Source organism: Talpa europaea (assembly GCF_964194135.1).
Source record: "Talpa europaea genome assembly, chromosome: 11".
In the NCBI taxonomy this organism is placed as follows: domain Eukaryota; kingdom Metazoa; phylum Chordata; class Mammalia; order Eulipotyphla; family Talpidae; genus Talpa; species Talpa europaea.
The window spans coordinates 75,226,101-75,247,651 of record NC_140078.1 but is presented as its reverse complement, the minus strand read 5'-3'; the positions used below and the strand labels follow the sequence as shown (position 1 = coordinate 75,247,651).

The following is a 21,551-nucleotide window of genomic DNA, read 5'->3' as shown; positions in this document are numbered from 1 at the left end:
TGAGGAAGGAGTTGGTTTCCCACACAGAGATGAGGACATGGCACCAGAAGAGGGTGAAGGGTGGGAGGAGGCAGCAACAACAGGTATCTGCAACCATTAATCTTGCTATCATGCTGGGAGTGGTGGGAGAATGGGAGGCTTGGGAAGGGTCCAGAGGCAGAAGGAATCCTGTTGCTGCAGGAGAATGGGCATGGGACGGTGCCTTGCAGAGAAGCACACTGCAAACACACCAGGTAGACCAATCTTGCTTGGGGACACAAGCCAAAGTGGCCGTTTCCAGGCCCCTTCCAGAGGCCACCTGGAACCCCATTTTTGTCTAAGTAACACTTATGGGCAAAAGGAAAAGCGTGTGACCCCAAGGAGGGACCACAGCACATTTCCTTTGAGTCTCACATCTTTTCTTTTAAACAGTCATAATCTATCCATGTTACTTTATATGCCAAGTTTTCAATGACTTGCCAGTTCGTGTCTTTATCCCAATTGGCTGGGAAAGTTAACAGTCCAAGATGGATGGAATTCATGTTAACTCGGTGACTTTCAAGCATGTAGCACATAAGCAGATGAGGTCTGGATGTTGGGAATCTTGTCTGAAAGACATTGTGGCAGGGAGGAGGCCTTCCCTTGGACCTGGGCTAGGCAGCCGGTGCTTAGCTACAAATGGGGAAGTTGGACTCTGAGGACCTCTGTGACAACGAGTCTGGTCCAAAATCCTCAACAAGGGGTGAGGAGCTGTCAAGGTGGAAGGGCCTCAGCTGTATGGCGTCTTGGGCACCAATTGGCCAGCTTCAGCTTGGACACCCTCTTCCCCTACAGCAATGGAGAGCTCACTAGCACCTGGGACTCATGCCCCAATTGGGTCAATTCAGAACAATGGTCAAAGACACCCTTGGTATCATAGATATTACAGAAGGAAATGAGGGGACACCCACTACTTATACTCTCCTTGTAGCCTGACCGCAAGTCTTTGAGACAGTAAGGGAGGTGATTGAGGCTCATTATCCACCAAGGAAATTGAAGTCCAGGGAGATGAGGTCCTTATCCCAGGATGGGAGGGACAAGTTGGAAGAGACATCGAGAATCTCTCATTCTGGAGCAGTTTTCTGGACACTTACCCACAGCCCTATTGAGGGCTGTGCCATTCTCTTCCCTAGGCAGAGACAAGGAAACCAGTGTGGGGTGGCAGCCACTTCCCTAAAGCCAGACAGGTAGAAGGTGCCATCAACCCTGGGTTGCTCCCTGGGTTGCTCCCTGGAGGCCTTCACCTGCCCTCCCCCCCTAAAAGCTCCTAAGACGTGACTTTTGCTGGCTGCTCCTTGGCAGCCATCACCTCTGTTCACATGTCTGCTTCAGTGCAAATGTCCCCTTGGTGCACAGATCTGGCTTGCTTGCTCCCTGGTCAGGGCACAATGCATGGGAAGGGAGAAGCTCAAACCTTTTTACCCCTTCTCCCTACCTTCCAAGGGCAGGGGAGACCTGATAGGATGGTAAACCATCCAAGAGAGGCTTCTCGCATCTTCTTAAACCTCCTCTTCCTTCATTAGATCTGACATAGGTTGAATTATTTAGAACTAAGAAGGACACAGGTAAGACCTGGGCCAGAAGGGCCAGGCATGTGACCCAGGGGCTGAACATAGGCTCTTAGATTGGGAACAGAGTCTGAAAGGTGTACCCAGACTCCTGGATTCCTCCCAGTTGGCCCCCAGACCCCATGATGAGGTAGCACTAGCTGGGCCCTGCTCATCCGTGGAGACTGAGGCCAGGATAAAAGACTACCTACCCAAGTTGGAGAGCCAGAGTCCAGTTAGCCAGCTGTGGGCTCTAATGAGGAGCCCCCATACCTTTATGTAGATTTGTGCCATGCACAAAGAGACAAAGTTGTTACAGCCTCAACACTGTGAGGGAGCCATCATCTGGTCCTCAAGGTGGACTGAGCCTTGGGGACAATGGATAAGTGTTTGGGTTCAGATCCAAGTAGGGGTCAGCCTTCAATGCAGGACTGGGATCGGGACTCAGTCTGGGGTTGGGATTGGGGTTGGGGTTCATTCTCGAATCTGGGTCAGCCCGGTAACTGCTCGTGGAGTCTATGAGCATGAACAAGAGGTGGGCCCTGCACAGGCTGATGGGGCCCCGTCCCTGTTTCTGTCCCCTAGGGCGGCCAGGCAGTTGGGCTGCAGCGGGAGGAGTGTCACCATCTGAAGATGATTGAGGTGCAGCGCAAGCAGTGCCTGGAGGAGGCCCAGCTGGAGAATGAGACAGCAGGTGAGATTCCCAGCAGGAAGAGAAACACTGCAGACCCCCAAGGAGACCCATTTTTTCTCACAGAAGCATATTTATTCCACATTTGTTGTATAAAGAGAGCACCCATCTTAGCAGTCGGGAGGGAGAAGGGTAAAGCAGGCAAGTCTGCACAGATCTGAAATACTCACCACAGGGGAGAAACTGAGGCCCAGTTCCTCCTCTCAACCCCAGGCTTTCCCAGTCAGCTAGACATTAAAGGGTGACACCTCCCCACCCCAACCCTCCCTCTGCAAACCAGATGAATCACTGGCTCTAATCCAGACCATCAAGTCAAGGTCACATTCAGAAGCTGAGCTCTTGGGGGCCCAGCTACTCCTCCTCAGGGGGCCTAGGGCAGCTCAGCCTCACTTTGTGGAGGATGGTGCCATGCGGGGGGGCCATCAGATCAGATGACAGCATCCTCTACTCTTCATCCCCCGCCCCCACCCCACCCTCCTGGCCAGAATGGGAGGAATTGCAGAGGACTATCTTCAAAAGGCTCACCTTGAGCCAGACTTGGAAGGAGGGTCAGGATTTGGAGAAGCAAAGAGGCAGGAAGGTGGGAGGCACCAAGGCAGACCGCCCTAGGGGAACAGGGGGATCAGTAAGGGGCCTGAGGCTCACTGAGAGGGAGGGGTGGGCTGGAGGCACTGTGGTGCCTGGGCCTGCTCTGGGTCTCCCTTCTAGTCTCCCTCCCTCAGCTGAGCTTACAGTTTTGTGGCAGCCTCACTCAGGAGCAGGGGACATCATCCCCAGCTCCCCCACCTCTCTGGGGTGGACAGTTATGTAATCCCCTGCCCCAGACCCTCCCTGTTGTCCCTGGTACCCATGCCTTCTGCCTGGGTACCATAAGTGAGTGTGTATTGCCCCATAAATGGGCTTTGCCGCCCCCAGCTCTCAAGGAAGAGAAGTCTCCTGTCTCCTGGGGCCCCTAAGACTGAGGCCTGGGTGCAGGGGTGGCCAGACCCCACCGGGACCAGGTTGCAGACATGCCTAGAAGGCAGTCCCCAATGGCAGATCATGGGCGGCCCAAACTCCATATTCTAGGCCCCAATGCAACACCTCCCAGGCCCCAAGGGCAGGCCACCCTCGTGATCCTGATGAGATCATTGCTGGCACAGGGTGCATGTCAGATGCCAGGTTTCTGTCACCATGCAGCCAGCCTGGGATCCAGAGGAAGGCAGGTCCTCTGTGGGCCGCGGGTCGGCCCATGTGTGGGGCTCAGTGCGTGTCCATGCATGTCCCTTGTGTGCTCTTGGCCCATGTCTCTCTGCGACTGTGCCTGCGCCTCTGGGATCTGTAACTGTGTCTGACTCTGAGCGTCTTTCTATGTTGGGGGTGTGTGTCTGTTTAAGCCTGGACATGCTTACACACGTCTTCCTGGTGTGCCTGTGTGCCTCTGTGTGTGTGCCTGTCTGTGAGGTATGTGTGTCTCTCCCTGTCTGTGTTTGCCTGCGGGGGGGGCGGGGGTCTTTTTCACGTCCAAGCAAGCACACATGTGAGTATCTTTGCACGTGCCCATATCTCTCTATACACAAATCTTTAAAATGACACACACAGCAGAGGCCCCTACACTACTCTGCCTTGCCACCCCCACTTTCCCATTTGGACTTTCCTGTTGAAGAGGTACCCCCTACCCCCAGTGGGCACAGTCAGCCTAGACCCTCTGAGGGCCTAGTGACACTTAGGAGGTACCTATGAGGCCTCCCTAGCGTGTACACATAGAGAATACTCCCTCCAGGGCCCAGCCCAGGACAATAGGCCCTCCAGGTGTCCAGCATTTTCTTGGCTATCATCCCCTTCTCAGCCTCCTGATCCTTTTGCTGCCTCTTGCTTCCTCACTCCTCCCCGGCTCTCCCTCCCTGCCCACTGACCGGCACCCTAGCACCACTCACAGCCCGGCCTCAGTGGTACTGAGATCCCCCATGAGGCCAAGAGTGACCTCCCCTTGGCAGGGCCCAGCCTCCTCCTCCTCTGTGCTGCCTCTAGTGAAACTGTGCTCAGAGCCAAACACCCAGCTCCCAATCTACTCCCCAACCTGCCCCGGAGGTGGAGATGCAAAACGCTCAAAGCCTGGCGGAGACCCAGACACAATAGGCGGTCTACAGAGTAGGGTGTGCCCAGCACTGTCAGAGAGAATGAAACAAAGTCCAACAGAACAGAATTCCCAAAGAAGCAGCATGGAGACCTACAGACGAGGAGAGTGTAGTTTGCTGGAGAAGGGGATGCAACTGGGGGCTGGTTACCTAATTGCTCTATGCCTCAGTTACTCACCTGTAAAATGGAGGGTTAGGCTATTCATTTAAGGAGGCAGAACAGTGCCTGCCACATACAAAGGCTACATAAGAGAGAGCTGATAGCAACAGGGTCCTGGACCTCATGCGGGACTGAACTGGCCTGAAGGGCCCCTGCATGGCCCCTAGAAAGGCTGGCACAGTAATAGAGGCGAGTCTGGCAGCCACAGTAAGGTCACAGGAGCCTCAGGCCAGGGTGGGGCAGGAAAGGTTGGGGTCCAGAAGGAAGGGAGGCTGTGCTGTCTGGCCAGGCCCCAGGGATCCAGGTGTCCTTGGTCTTCAGGACCAGGTGCCACCTGGCTGTGACAACCCCAGATGGTAACCCCTACCCCGACACACACACTACCAGCCCACTGCAGTACTCAGTGCCCAGACTCTTCCCTTGTGAGAAAGTCCCTCCACCTCTCCTTCCCAGGCCCCTTTCTTGAGAACTCATGAACCTTCGAACCTGGGCTGGGCCGGGCTTGGCCGAGCTTAGCGTTGACTTTGGCTCAGGGGTTGGGTTTCCTGCATAAATCTATGGGACTGGCAGGATCGCAGAGACAATTAAACCTTCCCCAGGGGCACCCAGCCTCTGAACAGGCAAAACCATGGTATTTGCTTCTGCTTATTAAATCAGATCCCTAGAAGCCCCTCGGCACACCCTTCTCCAGCCAGCCCTGCCAGGTGTGGCAGACACGGCCAGTGACGCAGGGTTTCTCTGCTCTCATCATCACCCATCTCAACTTGTAGTTCTACTGAGTTGGGGACATCAGTGTTGCTTTGCGAGTTTTGTGAAGACTCAAGAATTAAATGGGGGCCTCCCTGGTGGCACAAGAGGTTAAGACACAACCTATGAAGCCACCCGCAGCCACTGCAGCAAGAGTTCAATCCCCAGCCAGGGAGCTACTTACATGGTGCAGCAGACCTCTCCTGACTCGCCCGCTGCTCCCCTCAGCAGTGTATTTCAGTCAGTCTGCCTGTTCTGTTCCCCACTCTGTCTCTGGTGAATCCTCTTACCCCCCACACCTCTGGCCTGTACCACAGTTCTTGTATGCATAAATAAATAAATCTTTAAAAAGAAAAAGAATTAGATGAAGCCCCATATACCATCACCCCATCGTACCCAATATTTTCTGATACCTCCTTCACTGTGATAAAATGAAATTCAGGACACACTCATTCACTTTTTTTTCACATTCATTTTTTTGAATGATGTTCCGGCTGTCATGTAATAGGAAAGTCAAAAGGAGAGTTAGTTATAGTAAAATATCTTATACCTATTCAGCCACAATTACACTGAAAAAGAAGACAACATCTGAAGCTTGTACTTACACATAGAAATTCTGGGCACGTGGGAGTCTAAATGTAGATTGACATGCGGGGTGGACACTGACTCAGGCACCAGCATTACTGCAGGTGACATGATTTTGCAAAACATTGAACATCACTTAGTAAAGTCCAAAACACAAGGAAGCAAGTCTGAGCTCTCTGACTCAGTAGTTGCCTTCCTAGAAAACTCTGTTAAGTTAAACCCGTACAACTAGAACCTTGGCTTAGCATGTAAACTGGAGTAGGAACCCAGGTTCTGGTTATTACAAAAGGTTTCCACCCACACGAATGCCCAGCGGCTCGTCGGAATTCTTTGCCAATGCTGAGCAATTCGTCATGGTGTAGGATTATGCAGATACCTGCTGGCACCTGCCCATCAAATGCTGGGGGAGGCCCCCCAATCTCTGCAATAAACCAACCCCCACCCTCACGCCCCACCACAGTTCTAAACACACTCAGGCAGCACTCCATTCCTCACTAAGGACTATGGCGCTATAGCCCTGCCTCCTTCCCTGCTTCTGGCAGGTCAGGCCTGGCAGGTTGGCACCTCCCCTCTCAGCCTGTAGTTTCCTCCAGGTGGGAGCCTAGAGGAGGAGGGAGAGAGTGGGTGCCTGTGGGCACAGGTCCCAAGGCTGGAGACACGTGGTGCCCACATTGACTCAAGTACCCTCTGCCTTCACCCGCAGGCTGCAGCAAGATGTGGGACAACCTCACCTGCTGGCCGGCCACCCCTCGGGGCCAGGTGGTCGTCTTGGCCTGTCCCCCCATTTTTAAAATCTTCTCTTCCATTGAAGGTAAGAGCCTGGGTTAGGGAGGAGCTGGTGGCACAAGTGGACTGGCTGGATGACTAGAGTGGGGTCTTATTAGGAAGTAAGGAGTAAGAGGGCAAAGCAAAGGGGTCAAAGGGACAGTAGCAATGGGCGGTGGGGACGTCCTGGAAGAGTATGCACTGGTGCAGGGTCTTTAAAGGACTCAGGATTTGATTCACTCTTCACATAAAGATAAGCCTGTGGGAAGGGCTCACTAAGTATTTGCTCAGCAATGGATAACTCATTGACTGGCGGTGCTTGATTAAGTTATGGCTCCCATGTTCCGTTGTTTTGGGCTGGTCACAATTCCGTCTTTCACTACCTGCATCCAATGACCTCTTGGGCTCTGCGAAACCACCGCCTTGCTCACACACCTCGCTGGGCTCTGCTTGAGTGAAAGTTCACAGGTACGGCAGGAAAGAAAAGTGGGCTCTCTTACTGCTGTGTAATTAAAGAGGCTGACCACATCTATTCAGTCATTCTTGCACTTAGCAAATGTTTATTAAATACCCACAAGTACGACAGGCATGGGCTAGACAAACGTGTATGTGTTGGTGTGTGTGTAAAATAACAACACTATGCCCCTGGGAGCTAATGTTCTCGTTGGAGAGAATTTTTTTGTTTTTTTTTAAAGATTTATGTATTTATTTATACAAGCACTGGGTACAGTCAGAAGCGCGGGAGGGTGAGAGAATTCACCAGAGCCAGAGCGGGGAGCAGAGCAGGCAGAAGGACCGAAGTACACTGCTGAGGGGAGCAGCGGGCGGCAGGAGAGGTCTGCGCGCCATGTGGGACCCTCGCCTGGTGGCCGGGGAGCAGCCGGAGATCGAACTGGCGCTGCAGAGGCTGCGGGCAGCTTCGCAACCCAGTGCTCAACCGCTGCGTCACCCGGGAGGCCCTCGTTGGAGAGATTTTTAGCAAGGAAACAAACACTGGTATCTTAAATGATATGAAGGGCTGAGAGGGAGAAAAATGGGTGTGCTGCAACCAGAGGTCTAGGCCTTGTTGAGGGTGATACTTCAGCTGCCCTCTGAAGTCCTGGGTGGGAAGGAGTCACCACGCTAGGACCCTAGGTAGACTGGAGGTCCCTGAAGGAGAGAATCAACAGCTAGTAGCAGGAAAACCTCAGGAAACTCCATGTGGACCTGTGTGGCTGGAGCAGAGATAGCGCAAGGGACCAAGGGCTGGGAAGAAGGGCGGGTGGAGGCTAGCTAGGCCTGGCGGGTCCTTAAGGGTGACCCAGGACTCGGGCTTTTTCCTAAGTCATTAAGAAGCCACTGAGGTCTCCAAGCTGACACAGTCCATTTTTGGTTTTTAATGGGTAACTGGTTTCTGTGAGAAGAAAGTGTTCTGCAAGTGCAGATCCAATCAGGGAGGTAAAAGCTGATGATGATTTGAATTCCAGTGGAGCAGAGAAGAAAGAGACTTGCCTGAAGTCGGGTGGGTAGAGGTGGGGGAAGGAGGAATCAAACATGCCCCTCATGTCGAGGTTTGATGAGCTGGGGGGAGGAGAAGGCTGGAATGGGATGGGGAGGCCTGAGGGAGGAGCAAGCCGAGTGGGGAAGACTAAGGGCGAAGCTGGCAAGGGTGGAAAGCAGGACTTAGATAAGGATTCAGAGGGTGAGCCAAAAGAATCTTGGGCATTGCTCACTCCAGGTGACGTTTCCCTCTCTGGATCTCAGTTTCCCTGTTTGTAAGATGGACCCAGAAGGCAGAGGACAAGATGGTTTCTTTGAGGCAGGCCAGTTTTACCCCCGCCCCGGGGCTCAGTGTCCTGACCTCAGCAATGACAAAGAAATGTGGGCGCCCTCCCTGAGGAGTCTGGGAGCAGTCACAGGCTTGCCGCATTCCAGGCCAGCACCCACCCAGTCCTGCCCCCCTCCGGGGAACCTGGTTCCTGGGCACACGGGCAGCGAGCTCCTCTGGCAGCTCTCACCACGCGTCCTATCAGCAGAGCCTGGCAACCAGCCTCCTGTCGGATCCCTGGAAGCGCCTGCTAATTGCGCTCCTCCCTGACATGCTGCTAATTGCATTCCTCCTGATGGCTCTTCCTTCTGTCTCTGCTGGAATTGTCAAGGCAGCTCCTTCACTTGAGAACCTGGACTCCAGCCTACATTCTGGCTAACCCTGAGTTGCCAGTCTCAAGAGGGTCTATACAGCGCCCTTGAGCAGATAAGAAAAAGGCAACTCTTCCTCAGGCGCAGGCAACTTCTGACCAGCACCGTCCTACTGACAAGCTGGATTTGAAGTAGAGTTTAACCCCCACTGTCCATCGGCTGTACCCTTGGGCAGTTGACAACCTGCAAATCTGCACGGCTGGTACTCAGCAGCCCTATTTCCTCTGAGAAATAGGATTAGCGGCTAGAAATGGGTGAGGGGCTGAAAACGAAAAGGAAAGAGGGTGTGCTTTCCTGGGCCAGTAGATGAAGAACGAGAGAGCAACTGACCTTGAAGTTTGCAAGTAAGGGTGTGCAGAGTGGGGATGATAGCAGCCCCTGCTCCTCGGGTAAAAGGACTAGGGAAGGAGTGTCCTCGCTGAGAGAGTCAGAGGGACCCTAGTTCTACAGGGAAAGTGGGGGAAAAATTATGGAAGTTTAAAGATTGTGGAGAGTTAGAAAGACGTCATCTACCCAGACTGAATAAGAAACCTGGGGGCAGGATCTTCATGTCTTTCATCTGGGGTGTTTTTACCTTCAAATATATGAAGAGACTTTTTTTTAGGATGAACCAGAGGATAGCTATTTTGGTTGAGGAAACTCAACATACAGTCTATGTTAACCATATTTCTGGGGTCCCTGGGTCACCTCCTTGACTCATCCCACTTCCTATGCATCATGAGGTCATAGTGAAGTCTTTTTTTTTTTGAAGATTTATTTATTTATTTATACAAGAACTGGGGTACAGGCCAGATGCGCAGGAGGGTGAGAGGATTCACCAGAGACAGAGCGGGGAACAGAACAGGCAGACGACCAAATACACTGCTGAGGGGAGCAGCGGGCGCAACAGGAGAGGTCTGCCGTGCCATGTGGGACCCTCGCCGGCCGGCCAGGATCGAACTGGCGCTGCAGAGGCTGTGGACAGCTTCACAGCGTGGTGCTCAACTGCCTGCACCACCAGGGGAGGCCCCATAGGGAAGTCCTGATGACAACCTAAGACTGCCTTGGCCGGCTGGGGTCAAGTGTCATTGACAGGATTTCAGCAGGGGAGTGGCCTGATTGGGTCAAGCTCAGTATGGGGAGCAGCTCAGATGGGGGAGAAAAGCAAGGAGACCCATCAGGGGCTCTACAGAAATGACTCCCATTTTCAACCTCCAGTCACAGAGTGATGTTTTTCAGACGGAGAGCCCCGGGGAGGAGTGGTTGGGCAATGTGTGACTTCCTTTTGAAACATGGTGAGCAGGAGACTGGGAGAAGTGTGGAGTGTCCCTTCCAACATGGAGTGAAAGTCCCTTGCCCTTCCCACCTCACACATAAAGCCTGAAAAACCACTGAAGTCTCCAGGACTCCCCTTTATCCATCTGCCCGAATTAATGGAGAACCTGCCCTTACTGGCTTGCCACTACAGCACGTCACTTCATTTCTCTCAGCTTAGCATCCCTGTCTTTTAGTGGGACTGAGGGAAGCTCCTGATCACTAAACAGAAATATCTGAGATCCCTGTGGAGATGCTGATGAGTCAACCAGGTTCACTAGCTTACTTCATGGGCCTGGCCTCACTGAGCCCTCATCCCTACAGCAAGTGGGGAGCCCAAAGCCATACCTCCCATCCAGGATTCGATGCTTAGAGGGACTGCCCCCACCAGGCTGGGGCAAGTAGGAAAAGCAGACAAGGCCAAATCAGCCAGCCTTGAAGCTGGAACACTAACACCTCTGGCTTTGGGCACCCCTCTTGCCAGAGGGACTAGGAGCAAGACAGAGCTGGCGTCGAGTTTCATGAATTAAGCTAGTGAGCCTGTGTGACTCCTTAGATCTGAGGCTGAGATGGGCTGCAGTTTGATGGGGTAATTATTTGAAGCCTACAAGCTGGCCCTCCCGTAGGGGAGCACTGAGGGCCTGAGTCGGGGCAGCTGGAAGACTGTTCTCCCACTCTGGGAGCCTCTCACTGGTTAGTAGTTGGGAGACTGCAGAAAAAGACTGCCAGGGCAGGAGATCTGCCCAGCCCAGTGCCCCTGCCTCATCGAAGCCCTTCCTGCCCTCGCCCACCTCACAGTGGAAAGAGATCCAGCCCCAGCTGCTCCTTCCTGAGTTTCTCCCCCGCCCTGAGCTGCCCCTCAGTTCCTAACCATCAAGTAGGGTAATAAGAACCTCTTTCACATGGTGGCCAAGTGGATTTGCAGAAATAGTAGGCATCTGCCTGATGTGGTGTGAGCGCACATTGTGGGAATATTCAGTGCACATTCGTGGGGACCCTCCCTGTAGAGGACCGCTGGGCCCTGCCAACAGCTCTGCACCTGGGCACCAGGTCACCTCAGTGCAAGTGAAGGCCAGGGTTATCTGCAAGACTCTGGGGACCCCACCCAGTAGAGCAGAGCTAGAGCTCTTCTCCAGAACTAGAGCTCCCAGCTGGGGGAGATCCCTCACCTGACAGAGCCCCTCTGCTGTAGCCTGGGACCTCCGAGAACAGAGGAGAGTGCAGATCCCTGGCTTCAACTTGCCTCAGCCCCAAGACCCTGGTGACTGCTTGCACAGGCCTTCCCCTGGGCAGGTTCCCCTGCCAGGAGCTCCCTGCTTCTTCCTTCTCCATTTATCAGGACTTAGATGGGTGCTCTTATCAAGCGTTACCCAAGCCCCAACCACCTACTGTCTCATTTTTGGTCCTGCTCCAGCAGCACCAGCCCTGAGTATGGGAGGAAACCCAGGCCCCAGACCCCAACAGACTGGCTGAGGAGGACTCGGCACACGTGCAGTCAGATGGCTGCTGCCTGTTCCCGCAGGAGGAAGAAGCCAGCTCCCCACCAGCTCCTGCAGTTATGTGACAAGGGTCAGCATTCAGCTCGTGGCAAGGCCAGGGATCATTCTGGGTGAAGGATCCAGACACAGGATAGGAGTTTATGGTGCCACTGGGGCCAGCTTCAGACCATGAGGAGGGGCAGAGGTGAGCTCAGGGTTGTCTGGAGGGGCTTCTCTCTGCCCCAGTTTCCCCCATGATGCCCTGGTTATCCAGATCAGGGCGGCTGGAACCCAACAGGGCAGGGGTGATAGCATTGGGCTGAGCACAGAGACAGCCAAGCCCCATACCTGCTCCAGAGATACTCCCTCTCCCTGGCCTCAACCTCTCTTTACCCTTTTCTCCACCCAGGCCGCAACGTGAGCCGCAGCTGCACCGATGAGGGTTGGACAGACCTGGAGCCCGGCACCTACCCCTTTGCCTGTGGCATGGAAGACAGGCCATCAGTTTTGGATGAGGTGGGCCTCAGTGTACCCCGCACCCCCAGAATGCCTTAGCTCACAAGGGCCCTTCTACTCTCCCACCAAGGGGAACTCTCGCCATCTATGTGGGAGCCGGGACTCCTTCCTCTGCAGGCTTGCTTTCCCATGGGCTCACCCCCGTCAGCTTGCTTTGACAGGGAGCAGGAGAGGGTTTCATGAGGATGACTCTAAGCACCAAAGGCTGAGGCAACACCCCCAGGCCGGGCTGCCCCACTGCCTCTGGGGAGCCTTGCTGCAGCCCTGGATGTCATTAGGCAGGTGGAGACCATCTTCCCTGTTGCATGCAGAAGAGAAGCCAAAGTGTGGATCCCAGATGAAACCAGTCACAGACCCCCGGCAGTCAGCCAGGGAGAAGGAGAGGACCCTCTGTCCCGGCACAGGGACCTGCCTCGTTAAACACTAGCAGTGTCCTAGGGACATGGGCCCAGGAGCCAGGTGGGGTTTCTGATGGGAGGCCCCTCAGCTAGGTGACCCCCGTGGCTCTGGTGTGTGAATGTACATCTCTATGTGTGTCTGTGGGTCTGCGGTGACGTCTGCCCTGCCCACAGACATCCTCTCAGATGGTCTTTCACTTCTCCTGAGAGGGCAGCAATTTCCTCAGAGGTTTTCAGAACCCACCAGCACCTCAAGCAGCATCTAAATCCTCATAACCACCTGCCTCTGCTGCAGCGGGGGAGGGGGAGGAGAGGAAGGGAGGCCTTGCCTACTGACTGACTCTGTGTGTGTGTGTCTGTGGGGAGAGGAGCTGGCTGGGGAGCAGCAAGGAGCCCTCAGATTCCAGCTTAATCCTGCACCCCCAGAAAGACCAAATTGCCCTCATCCTGCTGACTGCAGCCCCTGAGACCCCCAAATAGGAAATTATCTCCCCAGTGTCTTGAAGATTCCCTCTTCCCTGTGTGCCTCCCCCCACCAAGCAATGAGAGGGCTTCATGTGGGGGGTCTGAAGGGCAAGCAGTCTGGACCCCTTAGGGTGCCAAGCCCAGAAATGGCACAAAGGAGTCCTGAGCCCCTGATTAAGGAGTGGATAGATGGAACTGTGAGGTCTTTCCTTCACTTGGGAAGGAGCAGAAAGGGTTGAATTCAACCCCTGCCCCCACCCTGGAGAGAAGTTCTGTGCTGTCTGTGGAAACTGAGGCTAGGTCTGGGGACTATAGGGGGCCATTCAGCTGCTCTGGGGAGCCCTGGACTCCACCTCCTCATCTGCCACGACAAGGGGAAAAGGGCACCCGCAAACACCCCTAGGTGAGCTCATCTGCCCCCAGCCAAGATCTTCAACCACCTCCCTCTAGCAGCAGCAGACAGTGTTCTACAGTTCTGTGAAGACCGGCTACACCATCGGCTACAGCCTGTCTCTCGCTGCCCTCCTGGTTGCCACTGCCATCCTGAGTCTGTTCAGGTGAGATCCAGCCCCCACAACGGGCCTCAAAAAGACTGAGCCGGTTCACCACCGTGGTGGAGCCAGCCCAGGCCAGGTCACCCCCCAGGCTGCACAGAGTCCCGGCCCCAGCCCCCTTGCCAGGCCAGCCTCCCCTGGAGATGACAGGCTGCTCAAAGTGTCCTGCCTGTCAGTCACCCCCACAGGATGACCCTGCAGTGAGGAGGGGGGGGTGGGGGATAGCAGGGATGGAATGAGGCCCTCGAGGCTCGAGGGCCAGGCTGCACATGGAGATGGGGCATCTGGGGCAGGGCTCCCCTAGGGGACAGGGTTCACGACAGAGGCCACATGTTCTCCCCACCCTACCCTTGCTCAGAGCACCAGGCAGAGTTGGTGGGGGGTGCGGGTCCAAGGGCCCTTCGGCCTCCCAGAACCGCCTGCCCCAGCAGGAAGCTGCGCTGCACGAGGAACTACATCCACATGCACCTCTTCATGTCCTTCATCCTGAGGGCCATCGCCGTCTTCATCAAAGACCTGGCCCTCTTCGACAGCGGGGAGTCAGACCACTGCGAGGGCTCGGTGAGGGCCCCCCACCTCCCCCCTGCTCATCTCCTCTCCGCCTTCTCCCTGCTTCCCCTCCTCTCTTCTTCCCTCTCTCTGGAAGGATGACCAAGCCTCCTTCCAACCCCACCTGGCAACCCCTGAACCCCTCTGTCCTGTCAGCAACACGAGACGATGCTCAGCCCTGTGGGAGCGCACAGATCTGCTCCTGCCGATGAGAACTCCCCTCCTCCATGGGAAACAACGGGACCCTTGGTGGCTGAGCCCAGAGCCCCCTCTCATCCCTGTTGCTGATGTCCCACGTGCCCCTAGGGAACTTCCTGCCTGTCTCCCCATCTGTGCGGGACTTCCAAGATCCCTTCCAATTCTCCCCTCTGCTCTCTGTGTGCCAGGGTTCCTCACCACGCCACCCTTCCCGCTGCCCCCACTTGCCATCCAAACTCACACAGTCCTCCAGTTCATCAGCCTAGTTCTGGGCCTTCCTAGGAAGTGGAGGTTAAAAGGCCCCCCCAGCTATGATAGAGAGCTGGAAACCAGCCCTGACTCCCACCTATTCCTTGGGGTGAGTGACTCATGGCTTCCTCAGTAAACCCAGAAGCTTATCACCATCTCAGGGGTTTGCAGGACCTGCTTCCCAAAGAATGAACCTCTAATGGCAAAATCTCAGGTATCTCGACGAGGGGGAGGGAGAGTCCCAAGGAGCCACGTTGACCATTCAGAGCCCCTCAGCAGATCCAGTCCAGAGTCAGACAGCGGGGCATGCGCTGGAGCTTGAGGAGCAGGCTGGAGCCTGGGCCTCCAATGCACTTGTTAAGGATAATTGTGGAGACTGCCTTCCCCATTCATTAGCAGCTCTGTGAAACTTGTCTAAGAGAAGCACAAATAATCGTCCTGTTAAAGAGCAGAATTATTCTTGTTATAAAGCAAATGGGGAGAAGGGAGAAGTAGGCAGCCTGTAGCTGTAGGCACCGAATGCAGCCTGTGGAAGGGCTTTTCAGCCAAAGGCAGAAGAGGACAGGCTGTTCTCTGAGGATGTCTCAAAGCCAAGGGCACAGGAAGGAAGGGTGGGAACCCAGGTTGTGAGTACAGTGAGGTGTGGAAGCTCGAGGGCTTCCTGGAGGAGGGTGGTGGCTCTAAGCTCTGGCTCACAAGCTTCTTGGCTCAATTCTAATTAGGCCAGGTGGTCAACCCAGAATCCCAATTGCCCTGCTCAGGGGACCCCATGACTCCTCCATTGTCCTCATCTCCCTGATACCCATTCTTCCTCGAGCCTCCAGAATGAGTTGTCCTCCCTCCTCCTCTTGTTTCTCATTTCCACCTCCCCTCCTCATCTCTCAGTCCTCATCTCTCCTTAACATTTCCATCTGGGCCTCCCTCCATGGCCTACATCCCCACACATTCGGGGGACTTTTGCACACTCAGGCAGGATTTCTCACCTATGCCTCCTCCAGCTACCTTCTATCCTAATTGGAAGATGAATGAGTAGATGTGGGAGAAAGGGGTTAAGTGGATGGGTAGGTAGACGGGTGGCTGAGTAAACAGACATTTGGGTGACTGAGTAGGTAGAAGTACAGATGGATAAAGTAAGAAAAATGGGATAAATGATGGCGAGAGGGTAGGTGGATGGATGGCGGAACAGATTGATGGATGGGTGGGTAGATGAACACACGGATTGAGCTAGATGAATGGCTTGTAGTGGATGTGGTCTAGGTAGGTGGACAGATGAATGGAGAGGTAAATGAGGGTGAGCAGGCTGGGAAGATGCCTAGGTAGAGATGCACGGATGGCAGATAGAAAATGGGAGTGTAGGCAGTGGATGTCTAGTGGATGGGTGGGTAAATAATGGATAAATGGGTAGGTTGGTGGGTGGATGATTGGATGAGTAGTGGGGTGGATAGAAATATAGATAGGAAGATGAACAGATAATAAATCGATGAGTCTGTAATTTAAAAAAACAAGTATCAGATGATCTAAAGTCAGGGAGAATAGGAAAATCACTGAGTATTTTCAAAGGGGATAATGCAAAAACAACAAAGTGATTAAGTCAGCTGTACTGCAACTATGTCACCCCAGATAGACACGTGGGCCGGCAGGAACTCCGGCTAGCCCTAGTGAGTCCTCTCTGTTCCACCCTCTGCAGGTGGGCTGTAAGGCAGCTGTGGTCTTATTCCAGTACTGTGTCATGGCCAACTTCTTCTGGTTGCTGGTGGAGGGCCTCTACCTGTACACCCTGCTGGCCGTCTCCTTCTTCTCCGAGCGGAAGTACTTCTGGGGGTACATACTCATCGGCTGGGGTATGGTACCAGGGAGGGCTGCCAAGCTGGGGTTAGAGGGGATGATGCCTGGGGAGCTCACTGGGGGAGGATGCCAAGGCAGCCTACCATTTGAGGTCCTGCCGGGCTGCAGATCCTACCTGCAAGGCTCCCGGCCAAGGTTTGGCAACACCTCCCACATGTCTGGCCCAGGGCAGGTGTCCTTGGACAATGGCTGCACCTAGGGCTGATGAGTGGGAGACAGTCAAGGTCCATAAAAGTCCTCCCCCTTCAGCCCTTGAAACCCACAAGGCCACTGCTAGTCTATAAAGTGCCTCCATAGAAAAAGATTCTCCCTTTAGGTGGACAGAGATTCTCAGGCATCGGGTTCACTCCCTCGGTGCAGCATCTTTGCACAGTGAACAGTTTATGCTACTGTAGGATTGCAGCTCTGGAAACACCACCCCCCCTTTTCTCTCTCCTTCCTTCTCTCTGATTCTTTCTCCTCAATCTTTCCCTTATGTCCCCCATCCCCACCTTCTATGCCCTTCTTTCTTTTTCTCTCTTTTGGCCCTGACAGGGGTGCCCAGCACATTCACCATGATCTGGACAATCGTCAGGATCTATTTGGAGAATTTTGGGTGAGCTCTCACCCCACCCCCTTCCTCTGGCTACCATCACTTGGGGCAGATCCCCAGGGTAGGATGAGGGGGAACTGGGAACCACAGACTCTGGGCCTGTGATCTCTAAAGGGCTCAGGGGCAGAGCCAGGGACAACCTCAAGGACTGCTGGCTCTCTCTGTGGCTGAGGACAACCTCTCTCCTTCTCCCCCACCCTCCCCTGCCCAGATGCTGGGACACCATCGACTCTCCATTATGGTGGATCATAAAGGGCCCTATTCTCACCTCCATCTTGGTAAGGCTCCCTCCCACACTTAGAGATGGGGAAACTGAGGCCCAGATTGAATAGTCACCTCACCTGTAGTCACACAGGAGATCTGTGTCTAGGTCAGAACTGAAACCTCGGCTTCCCAAAAACCTAAAGCAGGATTGTCGCCATCCTTTCTACTCCTACCCCCCAGTTCTTCCTGTAGAGCAGAGAAAGCAGATTGGGATGCTCAGCCTTTAGGGGTATGAAATAGTTTCCTGAAGACCTGCCCAAAGAGGGAAGAGCTAGGGGAGAGGAAAGATGGAGGGGAAGCAGGGTCCTAAGGAAGATGAGAGGCCCAGGCTGGAGGCCCAGGCTCCCCTCTCTGACCCCCCGACCTTGGGCTCTACTCACCAGGTGAACTTCATCCTGTTCATTTGCATCATCCGAATCCTTGTTCAGAAACTTCGACCCCCAGATGTCGGGAAGAATGACAGCAGCCCATACTCGTGAGTGTGGGCCCAATGCCCTGGCCCCCTATGACCTCCACCCACAGTCCTTAAAATATCCCACATCTCCTTGAGCCTCCAGAGTCCACCAAAAAGATATCTTGCTCTAACCCACCTCCACCCCCATGGTGGGGCTCAGTGCACAAGTGTCGGGCCTCGCCCTCAGCAGACTGCCCTCAGGCCCAGGTCTGCTTCTCCGCGGTCACCCACCTGGCAGGTGATCAGACCCAGGTGTGTACCTGCTGCCAAGCCAGGAAGCTAAAGAAGACAGTAGATAACCCGTGTCCGATAATCCGTGTCTTGTTCACACCATGTGCCCAGTCCCTCGTATGTGCCTGGCGTAGAAAAGGGGCACAATAAATGCACAGTAGGTGAATGCCCTGGGGAACCCCCAGTCCTCAATGAGATGGCCATCTTCAGGGCTCAGTCCTCCCCAGTAATAACAGCTGCAGGTGTGTGATAGAGGGTTTTCCTAAGGGGGTGCATGTATCCTCTTATTTACACAGCCTCCTATAAATTGCCCCCATTTTACAGATGACAAAACTGATGGACAATCCCTTCTCCCCAAGGTTTGGGGAGCACGTGGCCATGGCAGAGGCAGAGCACAGTGTCCGTGGGACATTGATCATGCCCCTTGTTTAGAAATGTGCGAGGACTGTTCCCGATGCTTGAGAGCATGGAGAACCAGGCAGGTTTTTGTGAGAACACCAATGCTCAAAGATAGAACTAAAGAAACATTTTTAAAAGGGTGGCCGTGGGAAGGGAGTAGGGGGTCTGCATGCCCACAGATGGGAACAGGAAGTTGTTTAGCAGTGTTGCATAGACAAGACAAACCTGGGATGTCCCATAGGGCCTTCCAGTCCTGGGATTCTAGAATGTTCTTCCTGGCCTGGCTTCTCTTTGGGGAGTTCTAAGATTTCTGGCTAGAATGTCAGGAGCTGGATTTAGGATTCTATTCTGGAATCCTGTGATTCTCTCTGATGAGACTAAGGCTCACGTTCCTGGTGTGGCAGCTTTCTCTCCCACTGGGTGTGTAGGCAGAGCTTCCCTTCCTGTCTGAGGAGGGAAGGCTCTGCGGGGGTCTGCAGCCTGCAGTCTGCTGAGGAGTACACATCAGGCCTGTGCACCCTCTCCTCTGCCTGTGGGGCCTTGTTTTCCCCAAGGTACACTCAAAAGATCTTGAATCAGAGGCAAAGACAGCTGGTCATCACCAGGTCCGTGTGGGTGAGATGGAAGCTGCACAGCTGTTAGCAGGCAGAAAGGGTGGGCAGAGTGGAGATGGAGCCCCCATGGAGGGGCTGCCAGCTCCCACTCTCCACCTCTCCATAAGCCTTCAACTTAAAGAAAGCCTCCATCTGTCCGCCTCGGCATGTGGGGTAGGTTTGCAGGCGGAGGGGGGCAGGTCGTGCTCAGGATCTTGGTGTGACTGGGAACTGAGACCAGGAAGGAGTGAGAGGGTCAGGGCCCTCAGGCTCAGGGCTTCACTTTGCAGAACTGGCTGCCAATGTGGGAGAGAGAGAGGCAGAGACCCTTCCTGCCCCCCACCATTCCCCCAGCCAGGGAACCTGGGCTGACACCGCCTGGACCAGTTAGGTGGTTTGGGGTGCTGAACCAGGATGAGCCCTGCTCCATGGGACAGGGACAATCATTCAGGGAGATATGGATGTTGCCCTAAGAGCAGGGTGGCAGCATATGTCCTGGTATGGGGAGGTGGGGGGAGAGGGAAGCCATTCCAGAAAAGGTGGCAAATCCCGAAGAAGTGGAGAAGCCAAAAACAGAGGTCTGTACTCGCTGACATCTTGGTGATGGATGAACAGGCACAAAGTCGAGCACCCACCAACCTTCCAAGGGGCCTTGGGCATGTGTGGTCAGCATCCCAACCCCAAAGTTCCTCATTCTCAGTCTCCTATTGACGCACTGAACTTTATAGCACCCCACACATCTCTGAGTATACAGTGGGCTCCATTTTTGTAATTTGACCAAGTATATATTTACCCCATTATGCAGACTGGGGAAACTGAGACCAGGAGAGGGAAAAAACAGGGTCTTCTGGTGCCTGGGAACATCTCCCCATTAGCTGCCACAGAGCCTGAAATACCATCATTAGGCTTCATCCTCCAGGTTCAGCACTGGCCTTCCATTATACTCTGTCCTCTGGAAGGGTGAGAATAGGGGCTTCTCTTTCATGCTTCCTCCTGGGCAGAAGGACTCAAGTGCACTGCAGACAGGGGTGAGGACCAGGTGTGGATGTGCTGTTTCTAAAATAGCACAGTCCATCCTCACTTCCTGGTCATGGGCCCTTCTCCTGCGCCCCTCGCGGTCCCCCTGGCAGGCCCTATCTATCCACACGTGTGGATACACATACCCACTGCCTGCTCTCCTCTGTCCCCAGGAGGCTGGCCAAGTCCACCCTTCTGCTGATCCCCCTGTTTGGAGTACACTACATCATGTTCGCCTTCTTTCCCGACAACTTCAAGGCCGAAGTGAGACTGGCCTTTGAGCTCGTCTTGGGCTCTTTCCAGGTATGCACCGCACCATTGACTTAACTGGTCTTCTGGCCTTTAAGGGAATTCCACCTGGAGAAGTGTCTCTTTTGAATGTATTCTAATCTTTTCATTGTACTGAGTGTTAAGCACTTGCTTTGTGCTTAGCCCTTTGCATAATCTGGGGAACACTGGGGTTGGGGCCAGCAGTGGGGCAGGCCTGAGGGCTCCAGGGGTATGTCGCTCACCTCTTCTGCTCCCTCCCTCCCAGGGCTTTGTGGTGGCGATCCTCTACTGCTTTCTCAATGGGGAGGTAAGTCTCTGCCGGACCCCAGGGTGGGGGGGTGGGGGCAGGACGCAGAACTCATATGGTTCTGGGGTCCAGAAGCAGAGCAAGGACAGATAAACCTTGCTATGCAGGTGTGGTCCTCAGACCAGTAGGTCAGCAGTGCCTAGGATAGGACCCTGCTAAAAATGCTAATTTCCTGACCCACCCCCATCTGCTTAGGATTTACATTTTCAGGCAATCCCCCAAGGAATGTGGGAGCATGTCCAAGTCTGTGAAGTGATTGTGTTAAGTGGTTGTGTAGAGCCCCTGGGGAGGGTGACGGCAGCAAGGCTGAGTAACTGTGGTGTCTTGGGCACAAACCACAAAAGCCCACTTGGATAAGCTCAAGTGAGCTGAAGGGCAGGAAACAGAAGAAGGGACTGCAGCCACCTTCAGGGAGTATCCTCTCTAGCCACCCCCCTTACACTCCCCCCCACCCCCTGCTCCTGGGTCCTCTCTGCCTCCCACCTCCACCCACTCCAATGACTTGAATTGACCTTTGCCCCTACGGGTATCAACTCTGCCTGGCCCAGGTAGCATCAGGTCTCTCAATTTAGACGGGAGGGAAAGCAGTTCAATCAGCAGTGGACAGGGCTCTGCAGGGGCGCACCTGACACTGTCCCTCCTCCCAGGTTCAGGCAGAGTTGCGGCGGAAGTGGCGGCGCTGGCACTTGCAGGGCGTCCTGGGCTTGGACCCCAAATACCACCACCCATTGGGAGGCAGCAATGGGGTCACATGCAGCACCCAGGTTTCTATGCTGACTCGCGTCAGCCCTGGCGCCCGCCGCTCTTCCAGCTTCCAGGCCGAAGTCTCCCTGATCTGACCCGCTGGAGCCCTGGAAGGCCCCTTCTGCCCGCACCCACCTGCCTTGAGCTGCCCTGGGGGGCCACAAGCCTGCCTGGGCATGGCCAGCCCCAGACCTCTGCTTGGAGGATACCAGCCCCCAGGTCACTGCCCAGAAGCCCTGAAGACATTGCTCCTGTGCCGCCTGAGGAGAGCAGGGAGCAAGGATGAGAGTGTTCTCAGCACGCTGGAGCGCTGGGAGCTCCTGCCCT

At 54.6% G+C, this 21,551-nt stretch overlaps 1 protein-coding gene across 1 annotated transcript in view; it reads left to right on the top strand.

Annotated features, from left to right (window-relative positions):
- Positions 1-21,319, top strand: part of VIPR1 (vasoactive intestinal peptide receptor 1) — a gene marked incomplete at its 3' end in the record, with an annotated part of 30,434 nt that extends 9,115 nt beyond the window's left edge. Inside the window, exons 2-13 of the mRNA XM_084247791.1 lie at positions 2,151-2,259; positions 6,569-6,676; positions 11,989-12,095; positions 13,412-13,515; positions 13,944-14,073; positions 16,196-16,349; positions 16,888-16,948; positions 17,157-17,223; positions 17,593-17,684; positions 20,077-20,206; positions 20,439-20,480; positions 21,128-21,319. Of these exons, the coding sequence (XP_084103917.1) occupies positions 2,151-2,259; positions 6,569-6,676; positions 11,989-12,095; positions 13,412-13,515; positions 13,944-14,073; positions 16,196-16,349; positions 16,888-16,948; positions 17,157-17,223; positions 17,593-17,684; positions 20,077-20,206; positions 20,439-20,480; positions 21,128-21,319 (1,296 nt within the window). The remainder of the gene's footprint in view (positions 1-2,150; positions 2,260-6,568; positions 6,677-11,988; positions 12,096-13,411; positions 13,516-13,943; positions 14,074-16,195; positions 16,350-16,887; positions 16,949-17,156; positions 17,224-17,592; positions 17,685-20,076; positions 20,207-20,438; positions 20,481-21,127) is intronic.
- Between the last annotated feature and the right edge of the window lie 232 nt (positions 21,320-21,551).